This window comes from Oculina patagonica, chromosome 8 (assembly GCF_052425735.1).
Source record: "Oculina patagonica isolate OP01 chromosome 8, crgOcupat, whole genome shotgun sequence".
NCBI classification, from domain to species: Eukaryota; Metazoa; Cnidaria; class Anthozoa; order Scleractinia; family Oculinidae; genus Oculina; species Oculina patagonica.
In genome coordinates, this window is record NC_135765.1 from 8,580,037 (window position 1) to 8,594,163 (window position 14,127).

General features: G+C 38.1%; 1 protein-coding gene across 8 annotated transcripts in view; it reads left to right on the forward strand.

The window, feature by feature from the left end:
- The window catches only part of LOC144662518 (dedicator of cytokinesis protein 11-like), a 67,577-nt gene extending 53,705 nt beyond the window's left edge, over window positions 1-13,872 (forward strand). For all 8 annotated transcript variants that reach the window (XM_078523333.1, XM_078523334.1, XM_078523336.1 and 5 more), the window contains 15 exons: window positions 2,112-2,219; window positions 2,464-2,541; window positions 5,599-5,736; window positions 6,215-6,272; window positions 6,603-6,715; window positions 6,827-6,949; window positions 7,400-7,513; window positions 8,772-8,915; window positions 9,483-9,524; window positions 10,774-10,942; window positions 11,169-11,245; window positions 11,425-11,538; window positions 12,286-12,386; window positions 12,721-12,859; window positions 13,151-13,872. In XM_078523333.1, coding sequence (XP_078379459.1) covers window positions 2,112-2,219; window positions 2,464-2,541; window positions 5,599-5,736; window positions 6,215-6,272; window positions 6,603-6,715; window positions 6,827-6,949; window positions 7,400-7,513; window positions 8,772-8,915; window positions 9,483-9,524; window positions 10,774-10,942; window positions 11,169-11,245; window positions 11,425-11,538; window positions 12,286-12,386; window positions 12,721-12,859; window positions 13,151-13,201 — 1,569 coding nt within the window. In that variant the 3' untranslated portion in view covers window positions 13,202-13,872. The remainder of the gene's footprint in view (window positions 1-2,111; window positions 2,220-2,463; window positions 2,542-5,598; window positions 5,737-6,214; window positions 6,273-6,602; window positions 6,716-6,826; window positions 6,950-7,399; window positions 7,514-8,771; window positions 8,916-9,482; window positions 9,525-10,773; window positions 10,943-11,168; window positions 11,246-11,424; window positions 11,539-12,285; window positions 12,387-12,720; window positions 12,860-13,150) is intronic.
- Window positions 13,873-14,127: the final 255 nt, after the last annotated feature.

Consider the following 14,127-nt stretch of genomic DNA (forward strand, 5'->3'; position numbering starts at 1 on the left):
TCGAACAGCTTTTAATTGTTTTGACAGTTTTCAAGAGAGGTAAAAATGCTCGCCGCGGTGTTCAGGATTAGATGGTTATGAGACCACAGATTAATTTCACTTCGTCGTCTGAAACGCGACAGCAAAACCGAACAATCAAAACAAGTATCTGGCGAAGGGCAATTACAATAGTGTGAGCTTCGTTCTATTCGATCGAAGGTAGTACAGTCAAGCATCTCTCCTTGGACTTTTCAGTTTTGTATTAAGGTTAGTCTTAAGCTATAGTCTTAGTTTCGATAAACGAATGCCCTTTTGGTGAAACGGTATGTGTAAGCTTTATTTTCGCTTGAGTTTCTCCTGCTGGACCTATGAATAATGGTCCAGGTTGGTGAAATGAATTTTTATTCGATAAGTCATGATTTGTATGTAGAAGCGTTTTTCTGTGTGCGTACCGCGTTATTGCAAGTTGCGTATCGAAGGTACTCAGGGTTGTTGTCTGTAGTGAGTTTCCAATTTCTAAACAGTATTATCAGACATATTTCGGCCCTACCTCTTTCAACTCTCTTAAGGTAGATTTCACTCGATCAAACGAAAAGTACAGGCTTTGCTATTATGCAGAGCAAACGAAAAATAACCTTGAAATTTTGTCCTTGTTTTGGCATCATTGCTGACAAGTAAATTTACAGTGATTATGATAAAGGAAATGAAGTATTCATGATCATCAGTAACAAATATCATTTTCATTAATAAAAGGCTGTCATGATTCTTAACTATGTCTAGTGAATTTATTTTCCCGTTTTGCTCTTACACGGACCATAAAATTAATTTAAATGCAACGTTTGGAGCAAACGACAGCTACAATCTTCAGTAGTCTGTTAGTTAACATATTTCTTAGCGGCGGAAAACCAACCGATTCTTAGACAAAACTAGTTCTTCATGCTTGATAAATAGAGCTTGATAAATGTACCATTTGTCGCAGTTTTAATTGATCTTTGAAGTGAACGGATTGCACTTTTGTCGATATCGCGATGCTTCATTTTACCGCCAACACAACTATAGCAAAGCACTTATTTTATCATTTTTGCGAATTTTTATCGATTTTATTATATTGCAATTTCAGTAGTGTTTTTCTTTTTTTTCACATTATTGTAAAGCGCCTAGAGCCGTTCGGATAGGTGCTATAGAAATATTTATTTATTATTATTTTTTATTTATTCTAAGGCAGTTGTACTTCATTAAAAACTTCCACCAGGCGAATTCAAAACATCGAATTCAAAACCTTTGTTATAAAATCTGGCTTTTCTTATCTTTTGGTAAGGATATGTTAATACGACTCATCGAAGCCATTTGTGGTTATTGTCTGAGATTTTTGACCACAAACAATATTTACAAGTCTGCCTCAAAAATTGAAACAAGATGTCACCAAGATTTCAAGACCGTTATTCGAGGATCATTAGAATGTATGACACGTTTTTTCTTTCTTTTTTTTCTCTTGCGTCTAAACACGTTCACAGACGGTATATAGACTTGAAAACCCCATGTTTGCAATTAACAATTGAAGTAGGAGGTTATATTTAAGAGTAGCTCCGCCTTAATATCAACAAGCCCCGGAAATAGCGAAAAAATGGAATTTCGTCTGACTCGGCCAAAATGAAGCTCTAGTGGTAATATTGTAGTTACAAAAATATTTGTTTAAGCACCTATTGGTTTATACTCTTTTTTAATATGCAGTTGTTTCTTGTCGAAGCCCAAAGCCGGCCATAATCGAACGAAAATGGCAGGCATATGAACATCTGCAACTTCATGTTCGTTCATTATTTAAGGCTCCCGAATTTTGTATCGTATAAAAAGATTTCCGAACGTGTCCAAACATCCCACGAAGCATTTTAACCATTTTGAAAGACCTCTAGTTGTCGGAAAAAATAGTGCCAACCCTCCAAAATCACTACAGATATCCTTGTGCGAAATTTTGTATCCTCCAAATTCTAAAGATTGTTTGTCTTTTTTGGTAAACAAAATTATGATAAGTTTTCTAAAAAATTGTGTTTCATGTTATCGTGTTTTGTATGTTCCGTTAGGTTATCGTGTTTTGTATGTTCCGTTAGGTTATCGTGTTTTGTATGTTTCGTTAGGTAATCGTGGCGGTCTCTAAGCTGATGACACACGGCTTAAACCGTGCGGCTGTCAACAACTCTCTTCAAGCGCTTAAGAATTATGCCGTCGAGGACAAAGGAATGAAGGTATGTTTATTTCTCTCTTGTCCTGTAGCACCATACACAAGTTTGAGGTCATTTCCATGCTTTTCGCAACTCTTGAAATCTAATGTATCCGACGTGGCGTAAATTGAGTGGCGGGAATTAACAGGCGGGAAGTTTTGTGGCGGGAAATTTATTGACTTGACTTCGTTACGTTATGGAGCAAAATCGATGTTGCTCTCCATACTACTCAGGCCCGAATAATTTTTTTTCTGCTTTTTCCTCTTAGCACACAGCGTTTCCTTCAGAGGTGAAAGATCTAACAAAGAAGATTCACACCGTTTTGCAAGCGACGGCGCAAATGAAGGTACGTTTAATTCGTTCCATTTCCCTCCATGAGACACGCCTGCAGGGAATCATGGTAGCTGTATTCGGCGTTGCCGAGTCTAGGACCGGTTTTGTTGAATACAACTACCGTGATTCCCTGCAGGTGCGTCTCATAGAAGGAATTGCGCATTAAAATAAATCATTTCTACGATGCCGTTAAGAGAGTGGTTACTAAGTAACGTATGCTGTTAAGCTCGCGACGTGCTGACGTGACAGCGTTGGTAGTTCCCCTGATGATTTCTTATTGTTTGATAAAACTATTAAATCTGCATTCATACTGAGTTAAACTGATTCTGAAGCGATTAGTTATGTTGCGTATGGCCCATTTTAGAGCAAGAGGCTTGAGAATTGTTTCTTTATCTTTCTAAAAGGTGGTCCATTTACACCCACAGAAATATGATAAGATTTGAAGGCTACATTTCTCGTGACTAGCATCACATGATCGGAACTCAGTGAAAAATAACAAAATGAAAATGAACCAAGCTGAATAGGTCAAGTGCGCTTCAGTAGATAAGATTGAAAAATTGCGCATAATCATGTACAAAAAAATATTTTTGTTTTGCATGGTTTCTTTTTTGTTGGCGTTTTTGTGGCGTTCTTTACTATTCTAGAAACGGCGGTGCGTTTTGAATGCGGCCGTAATGAGTACTTCGTCTATTTTGGCACCTTGTTTTTGTGCATGTAATGGGTTCTTAATAAGGCTGTTACTAAATATGTATTTTCATTTAACGCTAGCGAAAATGCCGCCGTTTTGTCATAGCCTCGGGGGGTGTCATAAAGTGTGCTGCTGTTTTTGACTGATCACGTCTTTACCTTAAACTGAAGTCACGTTTCATTTCCCCTGCGAGATCAAGCAGCGACATCAAGTTACTAATTCTCCTTATTCAATGCCATACATTTCTCAAGTTTTAATGCAGTGAGAATTTGTTGATAAGTCAAGGCACTGTCGATGTTCGTTTTTTTTCGGATCTGTTGGTTTCATAAACAAAATTCGATGCTGATTCTTTTAAAATTAAATGATTAAATTGTAAGATGTATTGCTAAAAGTACGCAGTAAAATGACTAAATGTATGTAATTATTTAGTTTTCTAGAGTGGTTTATCTTACACTTAGGCCAACGGGCCGAAATAGTTGTGGATTTTCGTGATTTGGACTTCGTTTCAAACACGCTAGAGAGTTATTCATTGTTTGTTTTTTCTATTTTTACTTTTTTTTAATTTTTGGTTCCTCAGAGCAGATTTGGCGCAAATTAAACCTTTTAATTTGTTTCTGAAGAGTAGCTCAGTCCATTAGCGTGCTCCAGCAAATTCTGGAGTTAATGAAATGCGCTGTGTTGTTTATCAGTCAAATGTAACCAGAGATTTGCCGTGATTTATCAGTTTGCGAAGCGACAGGAAATGAAACACTGCTCGTGATTCTGTTGGATACAATGTGATACGTGACAAAAACGTGTTTTCAACTGCGTAAACTTGCTTAAAGAGATAACAGTCAGTTTGAAAAAAGTAGAAACCATTTGCGAAGATCAGATTTTGACCTCTTTCCTCCGAGCAAAGAACACCGTTTCTTGTGCAGTGATTGTATTTGCGCGAGTGAAAGGAAAGCATCGCTCAATCATTCCACGGCTCAAATCATTCGTTTAGAGGAAAAACTTAAAAGATGTCGTTAAGAGCACTAGCCTGCGAGGAGTTTATTCACGAACCGTATTCAAAAAATGGAAAATTGCGGTTCAAAAAAAGAGCAAGACTTCATGCGATCGAAGAATTTGCCGCACAGCAGTTGGTTGTTCTCCCGATCTTAACCTCTCCTTCGCCTGTGAGTCCGGCGAAGACACACCAAACTTTCTTCATGGTACGTTTTTTTTTTCTGTACTGCAGTCTTCTTGTCTTATCGCTTAACCTTTATAGCTTGCATGATTGTGTATTTTTTTTTTCGCGCATCTAGATAGCAACTGCTACACTAGAGTACTAGTGGAGTTACAAGCTTATGAAGGCTGCTATATAGTACTTTATACCATGCCATAGAAAATACAGCCAATTAGAATACAGGAAAGCCGTTGTATATTCGACGGTATTCAACCCAACCTTCCCATCGTGCGCTGCGATCTTATTCTCGATGAAATTTAGTGAGCGTATTTTCTATGGCATGATATAAAATAGTTACACAACACTTTCTCGTGGTATACTATGGAATATCCCACTTGTCACTTGTATTTTCTTCGTATACACACTCGCCTAAAGGCTCGTGTGTATACCGAGAAAATACAAGTGACTCGTGGGATATTCCATAGTATACCGCTCGAAAGCGTTACATAACTAGAATGTAGTTTTTAGCCAGTGAGAGCTGTCAGCCAGATGCGCAATATTTTTTCCGAGATCACAGATTTGAGAAATACTAAAAACTGTAAAATAGAGACAATTAGCTTAAACAAAAAAAAATGCACACTTTTTACCGTTTCTATAATGAGGTACAACTAAGGAAAGTATATGCAAGTGAACTGATAAAAACGAAAAAAGAAAAGGATCATTTTTATACTGACAGTGATAAGAAATTAATTTCTTTTTAACATAGCAACAATACACAAATCCAAACATATTAGTCATTTTAAGCTATTGCTTTTGGGGCTTGCGGCATAGTTCCAGTTATTTGTTTTATTCTCTCGAAGGGTACCGATCCATTTTTGAGAGATCTGACCCAAAAACTACGTTACAGTCTGTCCCTATTGTATTTTCGCTGGTTTCCTAAGTTCTCAGAGCGCGAAAAATGTATTATTACTTACACAAAGTGCATAAAACTTTGAACTTGGAGTTTTGTGACCTTCATCAGACAAATAAGAGCCTAATTGTTAGGTCTTGTGGTAAGATGACCAAAAATAGCATAACGATATTATAGCGCGTAATAGCATGGTAATTTCAATAATGTTTCCTTGAAAAATGGATCTAAGGGGACATAAAGGTCCTTGAAAAGTCCTTGAATTTTTAGTGTAAAAATGACGTACAAATCCTTAGTTTTGTTTTGATCGTCACACTGTGTTTTGCAGGAACACGATGACATCCCAGAAGTCCTGGTAGACCTTCAGTACAGTCTGGCCAAGTCCTACTCGAGCACACCAGAGCTGAGAGAGACCTGGTTAGAGCACATGGCTGCCGTGCACGAGAGTCAGGAAAATTACTCTGAGGTGTGTTTTGCGTACGTGACGTGAACGCTGCGTGCGTGTAGATTTGCGTGATTCATCCGCTACCTTCGATAACACAACTCGCTATCTCACGTGCGCTGACTATTTTCCCGAACATAATCGAAAGTTCTAAAGGGTTTTTCAAGCCATCAGCGGCGGCTTTTTGCGTAAGCTCGACCCTGAGGCTCGAACGTCATTGCTTTTAAAGGAAACTGTAAATAAGTGAGGTAAAGCCATCACGGTAAGGGTCTAATGAAGCCTCGAGGCTTGGCAAGGAAATGGTAGACATAATAATAAATATATTACACAAATATTGATAATTCTGATCACCTGCCTGCTTTGCTTAGAGTTTGTACTTTAGTATTGCGTGACCTGAGATAACTGTATAGTGTCGTGAACACGCAGGGCTCTTTTTGTCACGCTAATATTTGGAGTCCGTTTATGGTGCAGTAGTTACATTTTAATATGTTCCGTTTTACAGACTGCTCACTGTTACATCCATGCAGCCGCTTTGGTGGCGGAATATTTGAAAAGACAAGGTAAGTTGTAAACTCCTACCATGCAGAATTATAGTTTATTTGGTTTGCGTGCGAGCTTTTTTTGGCCAAATGAAGCTTCCAAATTGAATTTGAAGACCGCTGGCTTTCAAGCGTGAGATTTTATTGTCGTGTCAATGTTTGACGAATAAGGGAAGATTTGTATTTGAAAATAGTAGCTGGAGGGCAACCAAAGAACTTCCAAGCCATCGAGCTATCTTAATTTACCTTCATTCAAACAAATACTGAGCTCACACTCTAAAAAGGTTCTAGTTTTTTCCGGCATCTAAGAAGAAAGTTTATCATCCAGTACTCTTTTGTTGGATATTTCAGGTGTTTATCGCGAAGGCTGTGCGGCGTTTGCCAGCGTCTCGCCAAATGTCGTAGCGGACGAAATTGTAATGAAGACTGACGAGGGAATGGCCAGGGAACCGCGATACACAGTGGTAGGGTTGGATTGACGTGTTTTGTATGTGTGACAGTTCTCTATTCATTTTGCAGATCTTCAGTTTGATTCTTACTTTTTTCCTTCTTTGTCTTTTCTTTTATCTGATTAGCGGCACTTGGTAGATTTGTTGGAGCAGTGTGCAAAGTTTCTTGAGCGCGCTGAGCGATATGAGGTGATGGGTGAAGTGTTTAAACTGGCACTCCCAATCTACGAACAGGAGAGAGACTTCCTGGTAAGTGAATATCTGTCTTTTACTACATCACAAATTATCAATCAAAATCAAAGACGACTGTGACAAGGCATTTGTGGTAGCAGTGCATTGACATCGCACAGACTGGTTCCTTTCAGGCTTCTAGCCAAACTTTGAAACTGAGAGGAAACTCAGAAAGCATGTTTTACTATAAAATTGCCATAGCGTTGTTGAAATTTCCGTCCAATTTACCTGAAATATTTCACAAAACTCTTGGACCCCCTTCTGTCTAAAAATGTTTTTTGAAGCAGTTTAAGTACAATTTTACTTACGATCTTCTTTAGTCACCAACAACAGTTCTTCTCAGAACTACTCTCACCTAGACGATCACACTGTACGACCAACTGTTAGTCTGGTCTTTTACTATACACGATTTAACTCTTGAGTTTCTCTACTATTTATAAAGTTAACATGTCTTTTCTCCAAATTCAGCGCCTGTCAAACGCATACGAGAGTCTGGCTAAGGCGTACAAGAAGGTTGTTGATGTGATGGGGAGTGGAAAAAGACTTCTCGGGAAATACTTCAGGGTTGCCTTCTTTGGACAGGTAACTGACACGTTGAACTGCGTATCGAACTAGATGTATTTTATTTGTTTAAATTTTGTTTTCTAAAATTTTAATTGAGGTGAGGTTAGCCATACCACGATTTACAAACATGCCTTCAAATCGACGGGAACATAGAAATAATTATTATATAAACATCAGTGAAATACCAGGAAATCTTTCGTGCGAAAAAATCATATCTTCACACGTGAAAATAACATGTTATTTTCACATGTGAAGATATCAATTTCGAAACTTTTTCTGACAAGTTTGCCCTCTTTCAATGCTGAATGAGCCAAAGTAAATCGGCATTAAGTCGAAACATCTTCGGATCTTCATCGGCAATCTTCGGCAATCTTCGGTTATTTTCGGAAAAGTTCGGAAAATGTTCGGAAACATTCGTACGACCTTCGGGCAACATTTTGCAAATCTTCGGAAATCATCGGAAAATGGTCGGAAATCTTCGGAAAATCGTCAAAAACATCGTAATTAGTAGGTTTATATAATAAACAGAATATTACATGGTTGCTTGGAGATATGAAATTTATCTTCTCGTGTTCAAATCGATATCCCACTCGTTCGCTGCGCTCACTCGTGAGATATCAATTTGAACACTCGAAGATAAATTTCATATCTCCGCGCAACCATGTAATATCCTCTATTTATTTGTTACTGTAGAAAAACACCAAAAAGGTAATTATAAAAAACGAAAAGAACAATGACGAGGGAGGGAGGCTAGGGAGGAATAAGACGGATTACGAATATCTAATTGAAGAACTATAAGCAAAATGATGATGATGATGATGTGACATTTAGATAGCGCTCTAATGTGCTTTACAACACTTTGCGGGGAACTTTGACTCGACTGCACTAAGCAGTTGACAAAAATTAGGAAATTAATTTTTGCAGATGCCCCCAATTCAATTTTGGAACAAGGCCAGACTACAACAACGGGAACGCCATTCCTTACTCTTTTTGCGATAATTGTGTGGGTTCTTTTACGTCCCCTGACAGTGACGATGCAGGAGACGGGGCTTAAGGTTTATTGTCCTAATCTGAGAAGACTAGAATGTCTAACCATTTGCAGATGTCATCGCAAAATGTTTCAAAAAATGTTTCAAGATTCTTTTTTTTCATGATGAAGCACCTTTATTGTTAACACGACTTCAATCAATTTGCTGATGGCGCGATGCTCGCCAAGATTTTCGTCGAGCACAACATACATGTACGCATTGCAGACCTGTTTTTCTTTTCTTTGCAGATGTTCGGCGATGACGATGGCAAGGAATTTATCTACAAGGAACCAAAGATCACTGGCCTAGCGGAGATCTCTCACAGACTGGAAGCGATGTACTCTAAAAAACATGGTAGAGATAACGTTAAACTCATCTTGGAATCTGCTAAGGTAACAATTATAGTTTGCTTGTGCTCTTCCTATTGGCCGTTCCGAGGTTGCGCAGGGAACTGGGGCGAGTTTCAAATTTCAAGTAATCGATAATCTGACACCACAACATGAAAGAACCCGGTGAGATTGGTCATTTGACCAAGTTTGACGTTTTTAGGATGCACACAGACGAAGTTATGGGCCTTGAAACATGGTTAAAAATCCATACAAACGTCTCTTATTTTGAGACAGCGTCCCTCAAAACCATATAAACTCTTAAATTTTTTATGCTTTTTGTGATACTCTTTAAAATGGGCAAACATAGTGATTTTCATCTTAGTTTCTTTCAAATAATGGGTCTTTGGCAGATTATCGATTACTTGAAATTTGAAACTCGCCCCAGTTCCCTGCGCAACCTCGGAACGGCCAATTGTTTGCCTACCTTCCTGTTGCCTTGTTTTTAATTTTTACCTTATTGTTTTTTATAGCAATGGTATATAATCGTTCCCCAAAACGGCCAAATGCATCAAGTTATTTTGTTAAGTATCGTGAAAGCTAAAGGCATATTCATCTTTTTCCCCTTTTAAGGTACACGCAGAAACACTGGACTCGAAGATTGGTCACATTCAGGTATGGATTGTGCACAATTGTAGGTTTTCTTTTGACTTTAGCTGATCTTAATTGCCAACGAGACAGCCGAGCCAAGAGGCGAGGCTGTCGAGGCGGCAGAATCATAGAGCCGTGTGCGTATGAGTGTATAGGCAGAGAAAATCTTAAGTTCTGCGTAAGGGACTTTTTTTTTTTGACCATATTTGGGTGTAATCAATACAAAGCGACGCTCACTAAAATTACTGCATGTCATACACACAAGAAAGTCAAAAGTTTTTTGCTTCTAACGGCAAATGTAATGTTAACTTAATAAAAATTTTGTCTCCAAATAATCCTTGACCGTTCAAGTTTTGTTTTCTGTTCAAATTTTTCAAGTTTTGCGTAACTGAACATGACACTTCGCATGCGAGACTGAAATCTGACCCGTGCATTACTGTCTCTGATTACTGAAAATTATTTTTAAAAAAGCATCTTAGCAGTTTTGATTTTGGGATTTGATTTATAAGAAGTTCTTGAAATGCAACTATCCCTTTTGTGGACGGAAACATTTTAACCATCGCGTGTTGTATTTAAAAAACAGTGATTAAACCTCATTTATTAATTAATTATTGCCTACATTTTGTGACAATTTAACGTTGAACAGAATTTAAAGATTTGTCAAGAGTTATCAATCTGTCAAACCCGTAGCCTGCGTAGCAGACATCTGTGTACGTTTTTTAGTGTGTTTAAAAGAGTGCGCGATCGCGAGAACACGCGCGCTGGAAACTACGGCGCCTGCTACGCAGGATATCAAGCCTGTGTCACTTATGAATAGCACTTTTTTTGCATATTACCTAAAATACAATTTACCATATTTTGGTCATTTCAAATATAGTTCTATCAAAAACCATTCAATATCTGTTCTTATGAACAAACATGAGTATTTCGCTCGTTGGCACTTACCGATAGGTACAACTAGTTTAAGCTGTTCATTGGATGTGTCTCAAAAGAGAAGTCAGCATTTTATCGTTCTTGGTAAGACCCAGTACATTACCAAATTATCTCGGAGATATTGCTTTGCATTGGTGAAGGACCAAACCCAAGGAAAAGTTACGTTTCAAGCTTAAGACAAAATGGGTCAATTGGTAATGTTAGAGTGGTTTTCCTCCGTAAAACAACAACAACTAAACCAGTCAACGTATCCGGGGAAAAGCCAAATTTAAATTTGTCTGTATTCTATTGGAAAATGCATTGTTTGATATATTTACATTGCTTTTGTTATCGTCTGCAGATAACTTTTGTGCAGCCATATTTTGATGACGAGGAACTCGAACTCAGACCGACGTTATTTGAACGAAACAACAACATCAGACGGTTTATCTACGAAACGCCATTTACCGTCAGTGGTAAAGCACATGGAAGCCTGACAGAACAGTGCAAGAGAAAGACAATTTTAACAAGTAAGTCGGTTGAATTTTACTGAGTTCTAGTTAAGGCAAGGGCCCACAAAGATTACTCATTAATAGTAATTTGTATTGGCAAAGTGTCAACGCTCGAAACGTCGATATTTCAATATTTTATGGCGTTCAGTTTGTTATAAGCTAAGTATATCCACTTGCTTACATGTCACACCAGCTTAATTAACAACTAACTCTGTGATGTTTGTTTGTATTCCCTTTTTTGTAGCATCCAACACCTTTCCTTATGTAAAGAAGCGAATCCTTGTTGTTCAAGAAGAACAATATGAGCTAACGCCAGTCGAGGTAGGGCATCGTTAGATTTATGTATCCTTTACCTTCATTTTCGTTGAGTTTGTTTATATGATTGAGACAAACACTTGTTTTTGTGGAGTAAATATAGTGGATACGCTTCGAAACACTCGACGCCGTTCGTTATTCAAGATTGATCCAACTATTATTTCCTCCGGTTTTCTGAATTTCAGGTAGCTTTTGATGAGATGCAAAATAAAGTCAAAGAGCTCAACAACGTGATAACACAGAATCCTCCAGATATGAAGAAACTCCAGCTGATTTTGCAAGGCAGTGTCAGTGTGCAGGTATGGAAGGATAAAAAAGACCTAGATACAGTCGGTGTTGTAATTGTTAAATTTAAGATCATCTGATGCTCTCTGGGAAATTGTTCCTTTGTATTTAAAAATAACGCATTCTTGCCCATGAAAATTTGACTAAAAAAATTAAAGTTATGTTCGTACTGTTGCTTGTACTTTGATCGAAAGGTCGCTTATTATTGATGATCCTTTAACGTTGGATCAAACGAAAACGATCGTCGAAGAAAGTTGAGGGATAAAAGTTGGACTAACGTTTTCATAAACTCCCAGCGCGCTGTTATAGGGCTGAACTGAAGTACGCAAGAGCGCAAAACAAGATGAGAGTTATGGTAGAGAGTCAATGACCATTTTCACATTAGAAGAACAACACATCGTCTAGACGGAGAAGTCGTCTGACGATTTTTTCGTCTAGTGTGATTTAAAGACGGCTTTTAGACAACTTGTCCGTCCAGACGACCAAGTCGTCCTCAAAAAATCGTCTTCCCAGACGGCCAAATCGACAGACAAATTTAGGCGACTTGTACGTCCAAAATCGTGCCCTTCCCGTTTTCACACTAAGACGATTTGTCCGTCTGGACGGTTTGTCTGTCTCCAGTGTGAAAACGGCCAATGAAAGCGCAGGCGAGTCTGAGAACTGAATGTATGAGTGTTGGTTGGTTTGCCAACTGTCGTCGGTTTTTGTACTTACATTATTGAAGTACTAACTCGCCTCACTTTGATTCAATTACTCTACAGGTGAATGCTGGCCCTCTAGCATACGCTCAAGCCTTCCTTGACAAGTCTGTGCTGCCGTCTCATCCTCATAAACACATCGAGAAGCTTCAACAAGTATACAGGTTTGTTGTAATTAAAAAAAAAACAAGGAGCACTGAACATAAAACTTTAAGATGCGTATCTTACCTTGTGTGGTAATGTACGTAGAGACGGATTGAAACCTTGGACCACAAAGCCAAAAACTTCAGCTTCTGATCTGTTTGTTTGTTTGTTTGTTTGTTTGTTCGTACGTTCGATTGATATTCTAACTAGTTGTGTTACGTAATGTGGGGAAATCAGTCTTTATCCTGTGAGATTTTCACAATAATTTTATACTAAAATATTTCGTCTGTTGGTGGTGGTCGTGTTGTTTGCAGTTTCGCAGTTAATGAAAACAATTTATTTTCGTTATTTCAGGGAATTTATTGCGTGTTGCGGAAAGGCTTTGGACATAAACGATCAGTTAATTAAGGAAGATCAAAGAGAGTATCAAGAAGGCATGAAAACAAGTTACGCCCAGCTCAAGACACAGCTAGCCAAGTACACTGGAGACGAGGTGAACTGTCTTATTATCATCAATCAACCAATCATTAATCCTTCAGAAAATCATTTAGAATACAAATAATGTCTCCAATATTCCTACATGTTGTTAAAACTAGACAGGTTCATGTCAAAAGTGAGTCTGCTCATCCTTCCTTCAGATGGTCGGTTGGTCGGTCGTCGTTTTGAATTCGTACATCAGTTTCCAAACCTCTTACACTTATTTCAGGTTCTGCTGCCATTATTACCAGCAATTCTTAATTTATTATTACTGAATTAACGGAAACCTTTTAATCATTTTTGCTAGGTGATTCCCACAGTAAAGTCGTCGAACAGTGTGTCGTCACTTGGCGTGTAAACCAATCAAAAAGAGATCACCAAGTCACGTGGTAGCAAATACATTCCGTCGATATTCTTGACTGAAAAAGACGCGCTTCCTTCCCTGCTTCAGTGTACAAGAAAGAAGTGCTAGTACCCATGCTCCTCGCAATCATCCTTCTCGGTCCTCCATTATTTAACCCTTTCATACCCATCAACCATTAAATTATAATTTCTCCTAAGAATTATAGAAAGAAAACTATGAAAAATGCTAATGAGAACTTGGGAATGAAAGGGTTAAATCTTCCACATGGAGAGGAAACAGCGATCAGGCAAATATTGGACACAGTATTGCAGTGTTTTATACAGTGAAGTCCCGCTTCTTGCCTCAGGACTTCATACAAGGACTCAAACATGTAAAATTATAATAGAGGCGCAGCAAATGTACAAGATAAAAGAAGAGAGAGAATGTCCGCTGCCAAAGTCACACCATTTATTTAATCAGTACTTACGCCGCTTAGCAACAGACAGACAGCTTTTGCATTCCTTTTTTACCATAGTAAAAGTTCTCGTTTTATATTTGTTTTAAACTTGCCTGTTTCAGGCCAGGTTGTCCGTTATACCGCTAAGTTGTATAACTAACAATGATTCCCATAAAGCAGTTTTATATATTATTTAGGAAACTTGAACAGTTCTGTTTGTTCGTCTTAAAATACATCAACGAGGGGTATTTTCGAATTAGAATGGATGAATTATTGTGTGTTATGTTTTCTGGAAATATTTTGGCCTTTTACGTATCTTTTTATTTTGTTGATGCGTCTGCTTTTGTTTATTTGGTTGACCATTCGCTTATTTGTGTGTTAATTTGTTCGTTTGTTGTAGTGTTTTTGTTGTTGTTGTTGGGGTGTTTTTTTTTCGTTTTTTTTTTCGGGAGGGGATAGGGAAAAGAAAGAATCGAGTTGTAAA